Below are 18,015 nucleotides of genomic sequence, written 5' to 3'. Positions count from 1 at the left end.
TAAATGGCGTTGCAATGTCTGATGATGAAAACAAAGTATATTCAGGGACTCTAAGTAGAAGTGGATCGAAAGACTACTGTTGTTGAAATAATCAATAAAGGGCCCAAAATTATTAAAAACCAAACATCCCCAGTTCATTTAAAAAAGTAGCAGGGTTCCAAAAAATATAGCGTTACACGTCCCCACGTGTTGTTACAACTGTTTAAATAACGTACCTGTCATTTCCATTTTCATTGTTAACATCCTGACAATCTTTTCAAAATGTTTTCTCCAGTGCACTGATAGTGTAAGGATTATTGCCCACATTGTCAAACAGGTAACACCACAATAATTATCCATGATGTGGTACAGAACAGAAAAGCAGACCCCAGTGGTCGCCAATTGCAATGGCCAATTATTTTTAAGCTCAGCTCAACGCTACCACCCCCGCACTAACTCAGGAGGCGAAGACGAATACACGCTGTCCTCCGAAGCGTGTGCCATCAGCCGACCACTTCTTTTTCACACTGCAAGCTCACCATACTGCCACCTCAGAACTACAGTGTCGGAGGACAACACAGCTCTTTATTTTGCTCTTACTTGAATTGATCTTCTAGTACTTTCATAACTGCATTATGATATTGCAATACTTTGTACTGTGATATTTTGTAACAATTGTAAGTTGCCCTGGATAAGGGTGTCTGCTAATAAATAAATAAATAAATAAATAAATAATTATTATTATTATTATAATTAACAATTCACTCTGCTGAGGCGGTGGACACAGAAACCTCACAGGAGATTCTTAATTAATACTACAGCAGCACACAGAACCATATAGATTGACTGAAAGAGTCATTTTTAAAAATGACATTTGAAACTATAAAATTAATGTTTTAAATTTAGTTTAATTCTTGTCATGGGTTTCCAAATAAATAATTATAAAATAAAATAAAATACAACTGTCAGTATTGCTTTTTTATTGTGCCATTGTGTTGACCATTGCTTGTTCCAAAATTCAAAACTATTCATTGGCCTCTCTCGATAAAAGAAAATAGTATTGTTCATTCTAAAAATCTAACTTCAACATTTTGTTAATGTGGAACCCTCTTCTGGATGTAGAAATATCTTAAGATGTGATATATAGAACAACTACTCTCACTGTACAAGGTCCATGTCAGAATACCTACACAGAAAGAGAGGTATGTTTTCAATGTAGTCGCACAGTCTTTTGCAGCAGGAGAACCTTCTTCTTTGGTGCACAGTTCTTGCACTGGAGTTAGGGAAGGACCATTTCCATTCTCCCAGATATAAAGTGCAATCTGAAACAAGGAGGACACATTTACACAGAGTGTACATCAGCATGTGTGTTCCAGGGATACAACACTACCAATAGCTGTACAGGTATGTTTCTTATGCTTTCATTTTAGGATATTTAAAGCTAAGTCAGAAACTAAATGTTCAGTCATTGTTGTTTTCCAAGTCACTATATGAGACATTTCACCATGGTTTTATAACAGTAAATTCAAGGTTCTGCCTGTATGGCCAGTTTGCACATCACCTTTGTCAAGGATTTTCATACACAAAAAAAAAATATTCTTGGGTGAATGAAGGCAACAAGTAAAGGATACATTGAGGGTGGGATGAATAAGCAGGATTGGACAAAAAGCAGAAATACAATGCCCTGAGATTGAATGAATGCAGAAGTGCATGCTCTGTGCTGGCTATCGGCTACTCTGAGTAAAAGACAAGACTGTCTGCCTGTTCCTGTTACAAAAAAAGGCAGCAGAGACGGCTGAAGAAGGCAGCCGCACCGTTTAAGTTTGTTTACATACCCCTACTGGTGAAGTACAGTCCCTGGGGCGTTATTTAGTGTAGCTCAGAGGGAATCTGGGCACTTTAATAAAGTATTGAGGGAACAGGAGAACATCCTTGGATCTCGTGACTTGCAGGTTAGCGGAGGTGGCGAGACCCTGCGTATAGCAGCACTTTTTTTTCTGTTTTGATTTCTCCTTATTTCGGCACATACAGTACCTCAGGAGGATACTATTGCTGGTAGCAACCCTAAGGGTATCCACGATTACCATTGCTGGTATCCTGTTAACAGCACTTGTGTGTAGAAGAAATCCAGTGCACCTGCGTGGCGTCTCAAAGACACTTTCTGGCTCCCATGTTGTCAGTGAACCACCCACACACCCTCTAACAATGAGCCAAAAAAAAAGAGACAGTTAAAGTGAATGAAAGATGACTTAGAGAAAAGAGCATGGGAGCAGCAGGTGTGAATACATTCAGGTCACTGTGGAGATAGGTGAAGAAATAGAACACAATACAAAAATAAACCAATGTACAGGTACTGCTTGTACCCAAGGGCATGACCTGACCTATATATATAATAGACTTGTTGTGAACAAATGAATGATGGTGCTTGATGAGAGAGGTTAAAGCAAAACATTGTATAGAATTATCATAATTATCATAACCCTTGTTCCCTGAAATAGAAATGTAACCATTACCTCCTAGAGACCCGAAACCTGAATAAGATATACCAAGCTGCTCAGCGAACCTGTGGCGCAGTCATGCACCGCCCTCGAGGGTACAAGAGGACTGCGCTCACAGATCTCACCGTCACTTTTCCTTCAAGCATGCTGCAATCATGGTTACATTTCTATTTCAGGGAACCAGGGTTATGATAACCTAACGTTCCCTTTCAAGTACAAAATGTAACCATTACCGTATGGGTGAGTGTACCAAAGCCGTCGCAAGAGTAAGATTGTAGAACGACAGGAATGCTACAAGGCTAAGCCGAGAGGCTGCCTTGTGCTTTACCATACGGAACCCCAGTAACAGGTAGTCAGGGTGAAAAATTGAGGGAGAAACTCACCTCTATGCCTGTGTTGTAAGGGTCGACTGGAAAGCCGTCCTTAACACTCTAGTTCCAAAGCCAGGGTTTTGAAGACCCATGACATTCAGCCTGTTGAACCTAGTGAAGGAATAGGAGTAGCCCACACCACTGCATTGCATATGTCCTTGACAGATGCACCCTGGAACAAGCACACAAAGTTGCCATGCCCCTGGTGCCATCCCCCGTTTCCAGAGCCAGCTCATTCTCCACCCTTGCCCCTCAGCGGTGGAACGACCTAACCATGGATATCGGGACTGCTCAGTCCCTGACCACCTTCCGGCGCCTCTTCAGGACACACCTGTTCAGACAGCATCTGTAAACCTCACCTTTGGTGGGAAACAGCTGTCCAGAGCTTTTCCAGTTGCTCCGAGTCTGCTTGGAACAGCGACTCTTCTTCTTCCTATAGGGGAGGAGAAGGAGAAGCAGAAGAGGATGAGGACGACCGTGAGGACAGCCTTCTGCCTGGGCTACTTTCCTGGTTGCGTCGTCCACTCTCCCTTGGCACAGAACCATGGGGTGAGGGTGCAGCCACCACTCTAACAGAGGGTGATGGGGAAGATCGCTGCGTAGAGCTGCGGGACAGCCGCTTCTCAAGCATGTGCCTGGAGAAAGGTGCACAAAACTTGCAGGAGCTGAGATTAGCTAGTGCCTCCTTGGCGTGCTGTGGCCCCAGGCAGGAAGAGCATCTGCTGTGCTTGTCTTCAATAGGCAGACTGGCCTTGCATGTCTCACAGGGATGAAACCCAGGCATGATGCAAGAAGCATGCAATGCAGTGTACAGTATACAGCTGTACAGTTGCTGCCTCAATGTGCCTATAGATATTGACTGGGCTGGTCAAGACCCGAGCGGGACTGGTTTGGTATCGGACCGGTGACTTGAGCACCAGTTGGTAGCGAAGTGGAACTGGATCGGTACCTGGAAGGTATCGGGTTGGTTCGGTACAGTTTTGGTGTATTTCACACCGGGTCGGTACAGGTTCAGGACTGGTGCGGTACTGGTTTGGAACTTGGTTGGCATCAGGCTGATTCAGTACTGGTTCGGTGGTTTTTGCACTGTGTAGGACCGTGTCAGTACCGGTTCGGTGACTGTAGCACCAGACTGGTACCGTGTCGGAACCAGGTCGGTTTGGTCACTTTAGCACCTGGTCGGTTCGGTACGATACAGTACCGGGTTGGAACCAGGTCGGTATGGGTACAATCCGGGTTGGCACCGGGATGGTGCTGGGACCGGTGAAGTCCCGGTTTGGTACCAAGTTGGGAGCAGAGCGGGTCGCTGACCTAGGTACCAGTACGGTATGTGTCCACTGCTTCACAGTCACCGCAGGTGGCAATGTACAGGAATGTCCACCTGTACAAGCCACTGGCAAAACCACTCAGTAGGTACCAAACACGAGACTGAGAGAAGCCTTCTTGTTAGAATTCTTGAAAGGAACAATGGTGCTGAGATCTGTGAGTGCAGTCTTATTGTACCCTCATGGGCGGGGCATGACTGTGCCACAGGCTCGCTGAGCAGCTTCGGTATATCTTATTCAGGTTTTGGGTCTTTAGGAGGTAAATACCCATGCGGTAACGGTTAAATTTCATTCTTGAAAGGGAACTAACCCTTTATGTTATCGCTGTAGTTAGTAATTCTTAATATACGTACAGTACTTGTAGTGTAATTGTAGTGCACTTCTGGTATTTTTTCTTTTTTTTCTTTTTAAAGGGAAGGAAGCTGTGAATTTGATAAAAACACGTCTGTGATATGAAGCTTACAGGCCTTTTCTCTATATGGCCCAGGGAATTAATTTGTGAAAAGCGACAAAGGTTTAAAATAAAATACATCTAAACATATTCCATGCAATTACACACACTAATTAAAATGCATTTATGTAAATTACTATGCAAACATTTATTTGGAGGTACAAAAGGTACAAATTAGAGATGTGCAAAAAGTTTTTATTTTCCTTTAAATTGAAATTTGTACTGCCGATCAAAAAGGGACTTTTCAAAAAACACAATGGGGTATGTTTCTTAATCAGTTTGCATGGAGAGGCTTATCTCTTTATTTCTCATCATTCTCTCTTAGTGTCTTAGCCCAATTAATTGTGCTTGTATCTTTCTACCCATCTGCCTGAAAAAATATATATTTCTATCGGTATTGAAATGTAAATATTTCTTTTTATATGTGTATTCATTCATTTATTACCAAAAGAACAAAGGATTTATTTTAACTGTTGCTAGCTTTTATCATACTCAGTGGCGACGTTTACTTTTGATGTGCTGAATTGTTCACTTCTTAGAAGACTTCTGAGACTGAGGCTTAGAGTTACCAGTGCTAGGGGATAAAGTAAGCATCTGCAAATTATAATTGAGAAAGAAAAAAGGAAGATGCTTCTGAAAACTGAACGGGGCATTAAAATAAAACAAGCCAAGCAGACTGGCAGGCTGTATTGAACAAACAAATATTGTCATATGTGTACAATCTCTGTATCATGAAAATGTTTGGCAGCCTAGTCATGTCAAAATAGTCCTGAATTTCCCCCATCAGTCCTTAACTTTTATAAGGACTCTTTCATTGCAAAATAATATTCATATACTTCCTAAAAACAGACATACAGAAGAGGACGTTTTCAAGAAACATATCTAAACAATTAACTTGTCAAAATAAAACTATACATAGCATTTATTTTGCAACATCCATTAGTTTCCTGTAACAGTCCTATTAAGATCATGGTTTGCATTGGGTGCCGGCTATTCTTTTACTTTTTCCAAGCCAATTTTACTTTTCAAGCCAAAGGAGGCTGAATGACTGAGCAAGCTGCAGGAATGCATTTTGTTTAAAACAAGCACAATGTTAACCCAGGTTTTCCTGGACGTTTAAACCTGTGTTTTTGCTACAGTTACGATTTCAATAGTAACTTCAATTTAACCTTTTTCCATTTATAGTACTGTTTGAAAGACTTTAGAACCATAACAATATGAGTAGTGCATTACTGTGCTGTATCCTTGCATTATTCTCCAGATTGAGGGTGTAGATAGCAGGTGTACACATTTATTAAAACCATTAAAAACACATTTTCAGAGTTACGAACAACCTCCATTCCCAAGGGGTTCGTAACTCTGAGGTTCTACTGTACTATAGTTTTAACTAACCTTTTAACTCACTGTTATATATGCTCATATTAAAATGATGAAAATCTCAGTTTAATATCTACAAGGTCAGATTTCAGCACAACCTGTCAATATGCAGCTTTTAATTAAAACTATCTACAGCTAGGTTGTAAAGTGGCAATGCAATTTTCTATGTAGCAGGATTCTGAACTCAGTTTAATTACCTCAAGTGTTCTAATAGGTCCCTTCTAATTAGAAATGTGACCAAAACACTAAGGGTAAAATTCATATTAATATTTGCATGAATTTTTGTCTTGCCTTTTAAAAACACAATCCGCTTGTCATTTATACTCATTTACAAAGTAATTTCCCCTGATTTTAATGTCTAACCTAATTTGGATCTTTTTTTTTCTATTATTACTGGTAATGCAATGAATATCTAATTAGAGTTAACTGCAGGCAGAAAAAACTTTTCAACTGACTGTCATCACATGCTCAATATATGATGTGCTGGAGTACTACACACTACAGCTATGGCCAAAAGTTTTGCATCCCCCTAGAATTTTAGGATTGAGACATAATTTGAAGAAGAAAAAAAATGATATGAACATAATTTAGATCTTTTACTTAACATCATGAAACCAAAGAAACTACAAAATTACATCGACAAAGTCTACCGGAAGCCATAATAGTAGTACTTAATATTTGCAGTGCATTCCATTGTGTTTTAAGACTTCCGTAATCCTCTCAGGCATGGACTCGGTGAGGTGCTGAAGGGTTGACTTATCCTTTAGATTCCTCCATGCAGTCTTTACACTTGATTCCAGTTTGTTTCGGTTGCATGGTTGACTTTTCCTGATTTCCTGTCCTATCATACCCCAAACAATCTCACTATGATTGATATCCATCTGAATTGAAGTGGCGTGGTACTGCTGTCTTCTAACCAGTTCTTCACTTGGCTTGATGGCAAGGGGCTCCGTCACTTTGGAAGTAGAAATTGCCTTTTGGAAATGGTTCTGAGCCGTAGAGGAAGCCGGTGGTCTTGGATTGTTTTCAGGTCCTTGTTCATCGCTGTCCCCTTGGGGTAGAACGTGTAGGGATCCTGTGCCTTTGGCAGAAAAGCATCCCGAGATATGGACGGTTTCCAGATGCTTCGTCATTGGGATGGTACACTCTGGCTTGTAACTTTCTCCTTTGCGCCTTCTGACTCTTAATCCACCTCGGTTTCCAAAACAGCTGAAGGTGAACTCGTCAGAGAAAAGTACTTTGGCCCAATCATCTTTGTGCGACAAAAGTTCAGGCGACCTCAAATGTTTTTCTTGCTCAGGAGTTTCTTAGCAGGCCTCCCTGACACCAGACCATTCTCCAAGAGACACCTTCTCACGGTGCACACGGTGCAAACTTGAATGACATAGGTGTCGATCCTGGCATACAGTGCTGACTTGTTGGCATCCAGATCTGGGGGCACCTTTACAGCTTCCTGTCTTCTTATATTTCTGGATGATCCCAGATACTGCACTTTAGCTGGCAAAACCTTTGTTGGCAGCAAGTGCAGCAATAGCTGAGCGTGTTTCTGAAAAGGTATGGCTCTTCCCCAAGTTACAAAATCTATGTAAAAATTATGCTTATATAGCTTAAATCTACTCGCTACCACATTTAACTACTTCTAACTGAGTAACATGTGTCAAGATGTGTGATTTTTTTTGTAAATCTTGGGTTTTTGTGTTAGATTTTGAAAATAATGTCAAATTTTTCTATTTTTGTCAGTTTTTCATTAAGTATATTACAATTCGGTATGTAATTTAATATGTTAACAAAACATTATTCAGCAGGTTTCATTTGACTTTATGAAGCAAAATTAGATCATTCTAGGGTAATGAAAAATGATAAAGAGGAATTACTACAGCATGCTATAATACTATAACAGTAGTTATATTAGTGGTACAAGCACACTACTAGCTGCTGTAGCATTCATATAAGAAGAAAAATGGATACGTGAAAAATGGTTAAAACAATATCTGTAATGGTAGCCACCTCAGAATAGAATACAGCTCTGTGCCAACTGTTAAGGCATATTCTCAAGTTGTGTGGTGTGCATAATTAAGAAAGCCAGTGTGACAAAAGGATTTATTTTTCTTGAACGATACCCATGGTCAAACCTGACCTACCGAATCACAGGGGTGGCCAATCACAGTCCTGGAGGGCCATTCCCCTTTAGGTTTAACAGGTAAAATAAGATAATAAACTACTTCAGTGTGTGGATGGAGATTTAATTGGTTCAATTAAACAATTTAGAACAGGGTTGGAACAAAGGCAAGGAGTGGAATAAGTCCTCAAGGTCCGTGACGCCAGTACTGTATCTCAGAGTTTTAGGTCTTTTATCGTTTGAAAACCAAAAAAGTCACATGACAACCTTTTACCTTAAGAGTTTCCATAACACTGAAAATATGACGTTCCACATCTATTCTTTTCCATGTACACATGTAGTCTCATCCACATTAATGTTGCTGTAAAAAAGTAAGTGCATTCTACCATAATGGTGCGCTTCTCACGATAGCTTTTTTGATTGGTTACAAAAATTCCTCGCTATATATACTCCTGAAGTTTAAACGTTTAGGAAATTAAATGGAATCTAACAATGACAGTTGACAGCAAGTGGCTCTTGGGTGACGTTACCCCCCCTTGTGAGCTGGCTGAACTGTGATGTCATGTTTATGACAGCTACGGCCAGTGGACAGCAAGAGGCACCCTCGACAAGGTATGCTGCAAGGTGGAGGCAGGGGAAGATGACCCAATAAACGACAAGGAGGCCTAGGCAAAGGGCTCTTTATAGGAACATATGTGATTAGAGGCGGATCGTCCTTTCAGAAAAATTAACATTGTTTCCATTCTGTTGTCTAATCTTATACTGTTAAAATAGTTTAATTCCTGATCATCTCAGAAATGTCCTTCAAAAAAAAAACGTCCTTAAAAAAAAAAAGGCCCATAGCCTTTTACAATGTCATGTCCTCTTTGAGAAAATGACTTTACCTTTCCAGAGAAAATTAGAGTTATTTTCATTAAAAATAAAGACCAAGGAAACAGTGATGTAGTGTTATATGATACATATGTAATCTAATGCAATTTACAGTATCTTTAAATAGGCACTTCCACACAGAGTAAATGTCTATAATTCCGCTAGTATCCCTTTTATATGTCTGAATACATCTACTGTATAATTGCAACATTTTCCCCATTATTACAGTCTACCTGTTGAGCTGCTGTGTAAAGTACGTGTGCTGTATTTGACTTTAGAGATGAGCTATATGAGATAATATGATCTACAAGGAACAATACAAGATGAATGGGTACTGCATTCAGTTACTGTGCACATATTATATAACAATTACTAACTAGAATTAGTAATTAACTAGAAATTATGTTTGTGAACAAAAATCAAGCACTGCTGGGGACATAATGTTACTGGAATGGAATATCTAATGGGATAGTCTGTACACAAAGTAAAACAGATATGTTTTAAAAGAACTGCTGGCCAGAGGTTAAAGCTATGTGGCAATGAAACTGGACAACACCAGTAATAGAAATGACAGAAGAAAATAGTGTAGAGTGGCTTTCAGTTCAAAGGAACATACAATCCAACACCAGCACATTGTCTGAATATTGGTTTACTTACCTCATGTTTCAAGTCAATGGTAAAATCTGATTTAAGTGGTTCATCTTTCACTTTCTTTGCAAGCCTGCAAGATTAAGACTTAAATTATAGACAATGCTTGAAATAATAATGTAAAAACACTCCACACAGCTACAGTTCAAAATGTGCTCAATAACATAAATGATCTAAGATGTTATTACAGTGTGGGCTAAGTAAAAAAAATAAAAATAAATAAATGCCTACAAAAATTCAAAGCACATTATGCAAAGGCTACTGGGCCTTCATGAGATGGGCATATCAATCAATAGGTGTGGGCTGCCAACAGAGACCATTATATTAATTATTTATTTTTTTGTTATACAGTAGGAGTGTTTGTCTATACTAACAACACTATTGTATAACAAGTAGATCAGTTTTAACTTTTCACATATATGATTGACTCAGTTGACAGTCAAAAAGAAGCAGCAGTGGGTCTACCAAACTCATTCAGTTATGGCTGGTTTCACAGACCCCGATTAGCACTAATCTTGGACCACCTAATATTAATTTAGGTAAGGTAGTCTAAGACTACAGCTGGGTATGTGAAAAAAATAATCCATTCTCGAGCTTCTGAATACAGGGAATTGGCTTGGTCGAGGGATCAGACAATACCCACTGACCTTCAGATCTGAGCTGTTGTGAGAAATTGCTGTGGTGAAGGAGCGGAATTAGACATTCTAAATAACTTGGAAGGAAACATGGGGCAAAATATCTGGGAACTCTAATGAAGGTTTAAAGAAAAAGACAAAAAATATAAATTTTAGGCTCAAAATATATGCATGACTTCTTGCCAATTAGTTCTTGCTAATTAGACAATTTCTTTATCATCACTTGATTTGATGCCTTCCAGTTTGTGTCAGGCATCAAATCAAGCAATGATAAAGAAAATGTTATTCTCTACCTCACATTCTGGAGATGAGAATGAACTAATAAGGATCCTGAACAATCTCAAGCTAATCTCAATGGCGACCTCACACAATTATTATGAGATATAAAGAGTGGATATCAGTTTATTCTTTGTCGATTTTAAGGTAAAACCAGGGTCCTTATTTGACCACTACGGTAATAAAAAATAAAAAAAGTAAGACACAAACTCTTCTGCTGATTACTGCCTAGCTGTGTATACATGGAAGTGGAAGCAATCTCATCTGTCTTCTTTTTTTAAACATGTAATGTAACAACTGAAAATTGAAGTGGAAAATATCTACAGGAAGCCACACTTCAGTAACAACCAAGCAGAAAAAACATGGAAATTGCTTGAAGTGATATATATTGACTCAATGCGTATCCTGAAATACTACTTCGATTTTAGGATTTTGCTCCACTGAAAGATTTGTATAAAATGTTACAAAACAAATAAACTGCATACAGAAATCTATGTTTTATAATTTAGAAAAAATACTTTGTAAATCTGATTCATTATTTAGTAAAACAACCCTGATGTAACTATTTTGTATCTTAACAGAGAAACACAAATTAAACACCCCAGCACTCCACCAAAAAACAGCTTCTCCCAAAAGAACACAGAAGGTAATTACTTATTTTATGTTCATTGAGTGTAATTCAAGCATACATTGCACACATGTTAGATTCTTAAAGATCTTTATTCCAAAAAGAAAAATGTAACCAATAAAAGTTACGAAACAAGAAATAAACAACTCAGCCATCTGAATCAGAGAGCTGTTTTATTATTAATTTTAAGTGTTATTGTTTCAGAAACATTTTGGAGTATAAAGACAATCCAACCAACTTTTAATTGGTTTCTTTGATTTGAGCAGTTATAGTGGTGCCGTTTTCACAACGAGCTCATATTATACCTGTCACTATGTAATTACTGTCTTAAAAGCATTTGGCACATAATGCAAATGTATTTAATTTGACATTTGTTATTACACATCTGATGACACCAGAGGCGTACATACCCTGGTTAGCACATGTGCAATCAAGGTAAAGGAAGGGCATGCACACAAAATTGTGTTGTGTGAGTTTACTGTATATGTGCTGAGCAGTGGGAGTGTTTTTCCACCCAACAGGAAACTGATCACACCTCTCCCATGTTTAACAAAACAGCCCCAGTAAACAGGTTGTTATATTCTGTAACATTTAAACAAAGGCAAATAAAAGAAACAAGTCTTTGTCTGAACCTTAAATATAAGGTTACACTAATTACCCTTAATTATGGTGGGAAGAAAATTCCAACGCTGAAGAGCATATCAGCTTAAAGACACCATGCACAGAACGTGAATCAAAATCTGATGAGTACCAAGCAATGACTGGAGCCAAAGGGATTAAGAAACTCACTCAATTAAGCTTTCATATTTTAGTTAGCCCCAGAAAAGCCCATGGGACATAAGTTAATATTTTACTTGGATGCATGCACATATAAACATTAAAGAGTACACTCTAAATTGTAATCTAAATGCAAATACACTCAACGCACTTGGAAAGCAACACTGGTCCTGCTAAACAAGTTTGCATTATGGGATTGCACTACATTTCACTAATCTCACTGCCTAACTGAAGTGTCATTTTAAAATGGGGAACATCTGAATTATCTTTACTAAATGCAGGAGGGTAAAACTGAAAAGGTCCACATACTTTTAACTCACTACAACAAAGAGCTTTGGTAAATCTACAACACTAATGCACATGATGCAAAGCCATTATGTTTAGACAGCTGTAATAAAGTAAACCAACACTAACACTTGTAATTGAGGGAATTGTTTCTGACATTAAATAATTTTGATAATAGTGTTATTAATGACTGGATGCTAATTGATAGTTCCCATTCCATTTCCATTGGTGAATGGTCATGTAGAATAATTTCATTTTTATGAGCGACATACCAAAAAAACAAAAAGATATTCAGATATTTTACAACCTTCATCCTTCTAAAATTATCTCATTTCTATCTAGTTGATGGTATTTACATCCCTACCTGTTTATGAGTGGCATGCTCAGGGCCCACCCAGCTGCAAAATCAGGGTACTTAAAAACAGTAGGGTTGTCAGCAAAGGCGTAGTGGTGAATGATTGTAGATTCATCATCATGTAATGGTTTCCCCAGAAACCACTCCTACATTGAAAAAAAACACCTTTTAATTATCCAATGACCAGTAACATTTTCTGGTTGCAGATTTTGTGTTATACTTGAAATCTAAATGTGTAGTCACATAAGATGGTATATTATAGTGACAGAAACCAGTTGTGTTTTTGTTGAATGTGGTTTTGGTTGTACTGACAAATTAAATCCACCACCCACTCGATATATCACGGGTGTCGGGGTCCAATATAAATCCACTATGTATCGAGGGCCGCGATATAGCGAGAGACAAATAGAAAAACAAATAGGCTAACAAATACTGTACAACCACTCCCTCGTTTTATCAGGGGCGTCAGGGTCCAATATAAATCCTGTATGCAACCCGCTTTTTCTCATTTTTTGTATATAAAAAGCAGCACACGGTTTTAATTCGTACAGTGGAGGGTAATTGCTTCTCATCAACTTCAGTCTCCAATTAATTTCATGAGTCTTCCTCTCCTTTCTCAAATACACAAACCCGCTGCATTAAAAGAATCCATTCCCAACATAGGAAGCTTGTTTCTAGGGAGCTGACGTCACTGCCTTGTGGCTTTTACTAGTGCTGCCACACGTGAACACCTTGTTGGCTAAAATAAAAACTGCTTCAGCAAGTAGATATTTAATTTGCTTTATGTTATTGTGCAATGCATGTGTATATGATAACAGTACGATATTAATGCTTTGTTTTTAATTGTTTTATATATTTTTGTTTGTGATGTACGAAATAAAACGAAAAGTAATTCTAAGTGCCTATGTATATTGCAGCGAAGGCATACGCAGTTACAGCAAAATTGGGGTGCTAACTCCAGGACCGTGATATATCCGAATCCACAGTATAGCGAGGGGCGATATAACAAGGGGTGGGTGTACATAGTTTTGGCCAAATGAAATTAGTAATACCAAACAGTACAGTTTATAACTTTGGACACTGGTGCACAAACAGGAGTGGCATATTGCAATTACAACGTAGCTCAACATTTGCTTTGAAAGAAAACCAAAAAAAACATTTTTACATTTTTTCAGTTTCATAGTGAATATATACCCTCTTTTTAGTGCAAAATACTGTATGTATTATGGTGCAGAGGCTATATGCAGATTGGAAAAACAGCAGGTAGTATCTACTGGTGGTGTATAATAATATAGGCCACCATGATTTATTTGGAATCAGGAGGTACTCAAAAGGAACAGGCAAGTATGATTCTACAGGCTCACGTCATGCCACAACCACTGAACTTATGAGCATAAACATCCTAAAAATTGTAAGAAAAAGGTAAACATAAAATGATACAATATCTGATATACTACTGGTACTTAAAACAGGAACAAGATCAATTAGAGACAAAAGAAAAGTAAAATAAATGCAAAATAAAAACTGTTTTGACTTAACACTAATTTAAACCAGTAGGTAGTCCATCCATACTGTATTCCCCCACAAAACAGCACTTGTTTCAATATATACAGGATATGGCAAAATAGTATGTGAGATTTTCTCTAGAACCGATTTCATTTCAAATGAAAAAAAGACAAAGTTTTTAAACAGCTGCCAAGAAATGATTACTGATTAAAGAAATGATTCCTGAAAAAAAGAACAAAGTTCCCTTTGGCAGAGTTTACATGAGCAGAACTTCTCCATGTTTAATATATTACCAGTTAATATCCTAATTTGAGATCAGAAGGCTTCTTTTTTCCTGCTTTGATCATTATTTGCCATGCTAACTATTCCAGCAAAAATTGATTCTTATTTTTCGAAAGTGAGGTGGGGAAGTATAATGGTACTATATTAGTCCAATTCACTTCAGAATATTTTTTTCTGAAATAGTTAAGTTTGAAAGACTAATAATGAAAGCAGAAACGACAACAGAGAATCATACAAATGTGGATTTTAAACAGGAAAGAAAATCTATGTTAATCATTTAAGATAACTTCTGAATGTACCTGCTCCTTGTCAAACCGACTCAAGGTCTCCAAAAGTTTAGGAATCTTTAATGTAGTTTCCTCTTCTAAGAAGAAAATCCATGATGAATTTCTTCCATAGGTAGCAGAAAAGCTGGTAAAAATGTGAAAAACAGTTGTATTAAATCGAAAATGAGAAATGTGAAATGAGGCACAATCAAGTCCCAACTTTAGCAACCACACACACACACAACTTTGCTTTTAGTGCAGCCAATCAGAAACAGAACCAAAAAAAAAGTAGAACATCGCTCAACCAGACAAAAGATAAACCCAAATAATGAGAAGTAACTTCAGCAACCAACCAGTGGTGGTAGCGATGGTAGGCAATGGTAGGTTGGAAGCACAGCTGTGCTCAAGCTTGCGTTGCAGACAAGTTTTTTTTTTTTAAATGGATTTCACCAATATCCTAGTCCTAGGCAATAATTTGTATAATTGTGGTAGCCTGCTACATTACTTGGGAGAAACACCATCCTTCGCGATTTGTTCTCAGCTCTTGATCACATGGAATAGAGAAATAGGACCGAGAATAGGAAAGAAGCACTTTTTTTTTTTTTAAATACATACATATTGTTAAACTATGATAAATAATTATTGCTTGGAAACAACAATCTAATTTCTTCTAGAGACGTCAATTTTTTCTAAAATAAACTTTATCAAAGTGCTTGTTTTGTGGTTGTTAAATAGTGAGCTTCCATGTGTACACAGTTCTTTATTATATTTCTTTCTTGATCAGAATAAAGGAACACGATTTTTATAATTATTTCAGTATATTTTGCAGGTACATGCATCTCCCTTGTTATACGCAGCAGAATTTCTTCTGTTTTTATATAAATGCACAATTTCAGAGACTTGATTATTTTAATATCAGACTTATTAGTACTATGCTGCATTGCAAATAGTATATACATTTAATCAAGTGGCCCATGTTACATTATATTTGTTTTTGTTTTATTAACACAAGTATGTAAAGTGTTAATAAGATGCAGTTTAATTTTTTTGTATTAATGAGAACACATCTTTTTTTTTTTTTCTTAAAATCCATTAATTGGAGCTTTTGCAGGTCCTGTGTATCGGTGCAGTGGTTTGTAATTTCTCCTGGTTTGGGATATTTTTGAGTGTTTATGTTTTATGTACTGTAACATAATGGAATTGCATTCTGAAAAAGATATATGTGAGATTTCACCGTTTAATGAGACAATGTATTTTCAGACTGGAAATAGGAATAAAGGGACACAATTTGGAAGCTGACCTATGATTCATTTCTGTATATTTTGAAATGTTCCTTCAAAATAATACAGTACTACAGATTTGAATCTGGCAAGCCAATCTGGCCCAGTACTCTTTATGAGTGAGTGCAATGCAGTGCGTAAAATAATAGTTTATACTAAAATTAACTAGGTTTGTAAACAAATATTTTTACAAAAAGTCTTCAGTGTATCCGTGCCTTAGGTGAAGGTAACACTTGCTGTACCTATGTTGTTCCTTAAACTCTGTTGTATCTCCCTTGCAGTTAATCTTCACACGATGACTGTAACACAGTAGCAGAATGCTGGCTATTTTTATACTTATATATATTTTATATTTTTATACTGTACAATAGAAAATTGCCAGCTATAGTAATTGCCTCGTGCAAACTATTCCTGATACAGTAGCAACACTAGCGACTTTCTAGACACCCATCCACCCAATAGTGCAATCAAATATGAAATTGTATTTCATGAATATTTGTTGAATAACTGGGTAAAAGAAGAGTAAGCAAGTACATGTACTGTATTGGTGATGAGGGGTACAAATCTGAACAATCTTGAAAGAGAGTACTCCCACACCAGCCAAGGGCTTGGCTTTGAAGCAGTGACCCAAGTACAAAGTCCACTAGAACACTAGGATGTTGAGCTGCTGCTTTGTTTGAATAACAATTATGCTTCTTTCCATCTTTGAAAGTACAAACTAACTTCATCTGTAGAGGAGGCTTATTAGCTAACACATTTTCAGCATATCCAGGATGATGCAGTGGCGTGTTATCTACTTCACAAATTCTAAAAGCTCATCAACAAAAAGGAAATATTTAACCAAATCACTCCGTACCTGAATTCAAAGGTTCCCAAGGCTACATGGTTTTATTTAAATGTAATTACAAAATGGCACTGTTCCTCTTTAACTGGTGGAAGCTGATACAATACTTTGAAAACCAGGCAAGTATTTTGGGGGTTTCGTCTCCATAATGGAAATGATTTTCCTTCAGATCTGTCAGCCATGAAGTACTTACCGAGGCATTATTGGAAGAATACTCCATCCTGCTTCATTCTCTGACAGCTTGTGAATAAGCAGTACAATCGGGAGGTTCTAAAAAGAGAAATCACAAGGTCATGTCAGAGATTAGTTCAATGCTTTTTTCTTTTTGTTTCGCTTATTTATAAGCCGTACACTGCTCTACGGGTCCAAGGCTGGTGACGTCATAAACCTCTACCCACTCACTGTATATACTGAAATCCAAAAATACGCTCAGCCAATCAAAAGACCATATTCATATTCAATCAGATGATTATAATGTAGCATCAGTAGCAAAGGGCCCACCTACAAACACTTTTTTCAGAAATGAAAACAAATGGTCCAGTGTAAGATTATTTTATAAAGTGTATACTGCACAATAAAGGGTATATGTCAGGAGCATAAGATAAGCAGAGACAGAACTCCACAGAATCTCACAGAATCCCCAAAACACTGGCAAAGACATATCCTGCAAGGACGAAAACAACTGGAGCCATGCCGTCCTGTCTTCCATTCTCATGGTATACTATTTGCTTCTTATCTGCATATTATCTGCTTAATAACATATTTAATCAGAGCTACACATGTAGAAATTAAACTACTTATTAACAACCATATATGGAAATTGTTTGTACTTCAAATGCTGCGCATGCCTTGTGCGTGAGGGATGAAACCCAGTGGCAGTGCTCAGGTGTCCATCCTACTGAGACCAGAACTAGCTGCTCTGTTTGTATTCTATTACTACAATAAACTATACAGTCAAACCTGTATTAGAGATCACTCAAGAGACTAGTAGTGGCATCTTAACACAGGTGGTCTCTTAAGAGGGCCCATAACTTATGAATTTTCTATTAGTCTCTGACATGCTTTCCTGTAATTATGTATGTCTTACATACACTGTAAAAGCCAGAAGATGTACTATAAACAAAAGGAAGTATGTAATTTAATAATATTCATTTAGATAATGCATTTACAAAACAAATTATTTTGTGAGAGTAATGAATGCTTGCCTGTCTCAGGTTACACAAAATGTTTTAAATCCTTTACA

At 37.6% G+C, this 18,015-nt stretch overlaps 1 protein-coding gene across 3 annotated transcripts in view; it reads right to left on the bottom strand.

Annotated features, from left to right (window-relative positions):
* LOC117406712 (beta-1,3-glucosyltransferase-like) overlaps positions 1-18,015 on the bottom strand; it is a 73,633-nt gene that overhangs the window by 26,837 nt on the left and 28,781 nt on the right. For all 3 annotated transcript variants that reach the window (XR_009329433.1, XM_059029572.1, XM_059029573.1), the window contains exons 5-9: positions 16,966-17,042; positions 14,682-14,793; positions 12,604-12,740; positions 9,648-9,711; positions 1,170-1,301 (exon numbers count right to left, since the gene is read on the bottom strand). Coding sequence is in view for 2 of the 3 variants with exons in the window: in XM_059029572.1 (XP_058885555.1) it covers positions 1,170-1,301; positions 9,648-9,711; positions 12,604-12,740; positions 14,682-14,793; positions 16,966-17,042 (522 nt within the window). In the remaining variant the exon portion in view is untranslated. The remainder of the gene's footprint in view (positions 1-1,169; positions 1,302-9,647; positions 9,712-12,603; positions 12,741-14,681; positions 14,794-16,965; positions 17,043-18,015) is intronic.

Source organism: Acipenser ruthenus, chromosome 8, assembly GCF_902713425.1.
Source record: "Acipenser ruthenus chromosome 8, fAciRut3.2 maternal haplotype, whole genome shotgun sequence".
NCBI lineage: Eukaryota > Metazoa > Chordata > Actinopteri > Acipenseriformes > Acipenseridae > Acipenser > Acipenser ruthenus.
The sequence above is the reverse complement of the archived record's forward strand: the minus strand, read 5'-3'. Positions and strand labels throughout refer to the sequence as shown.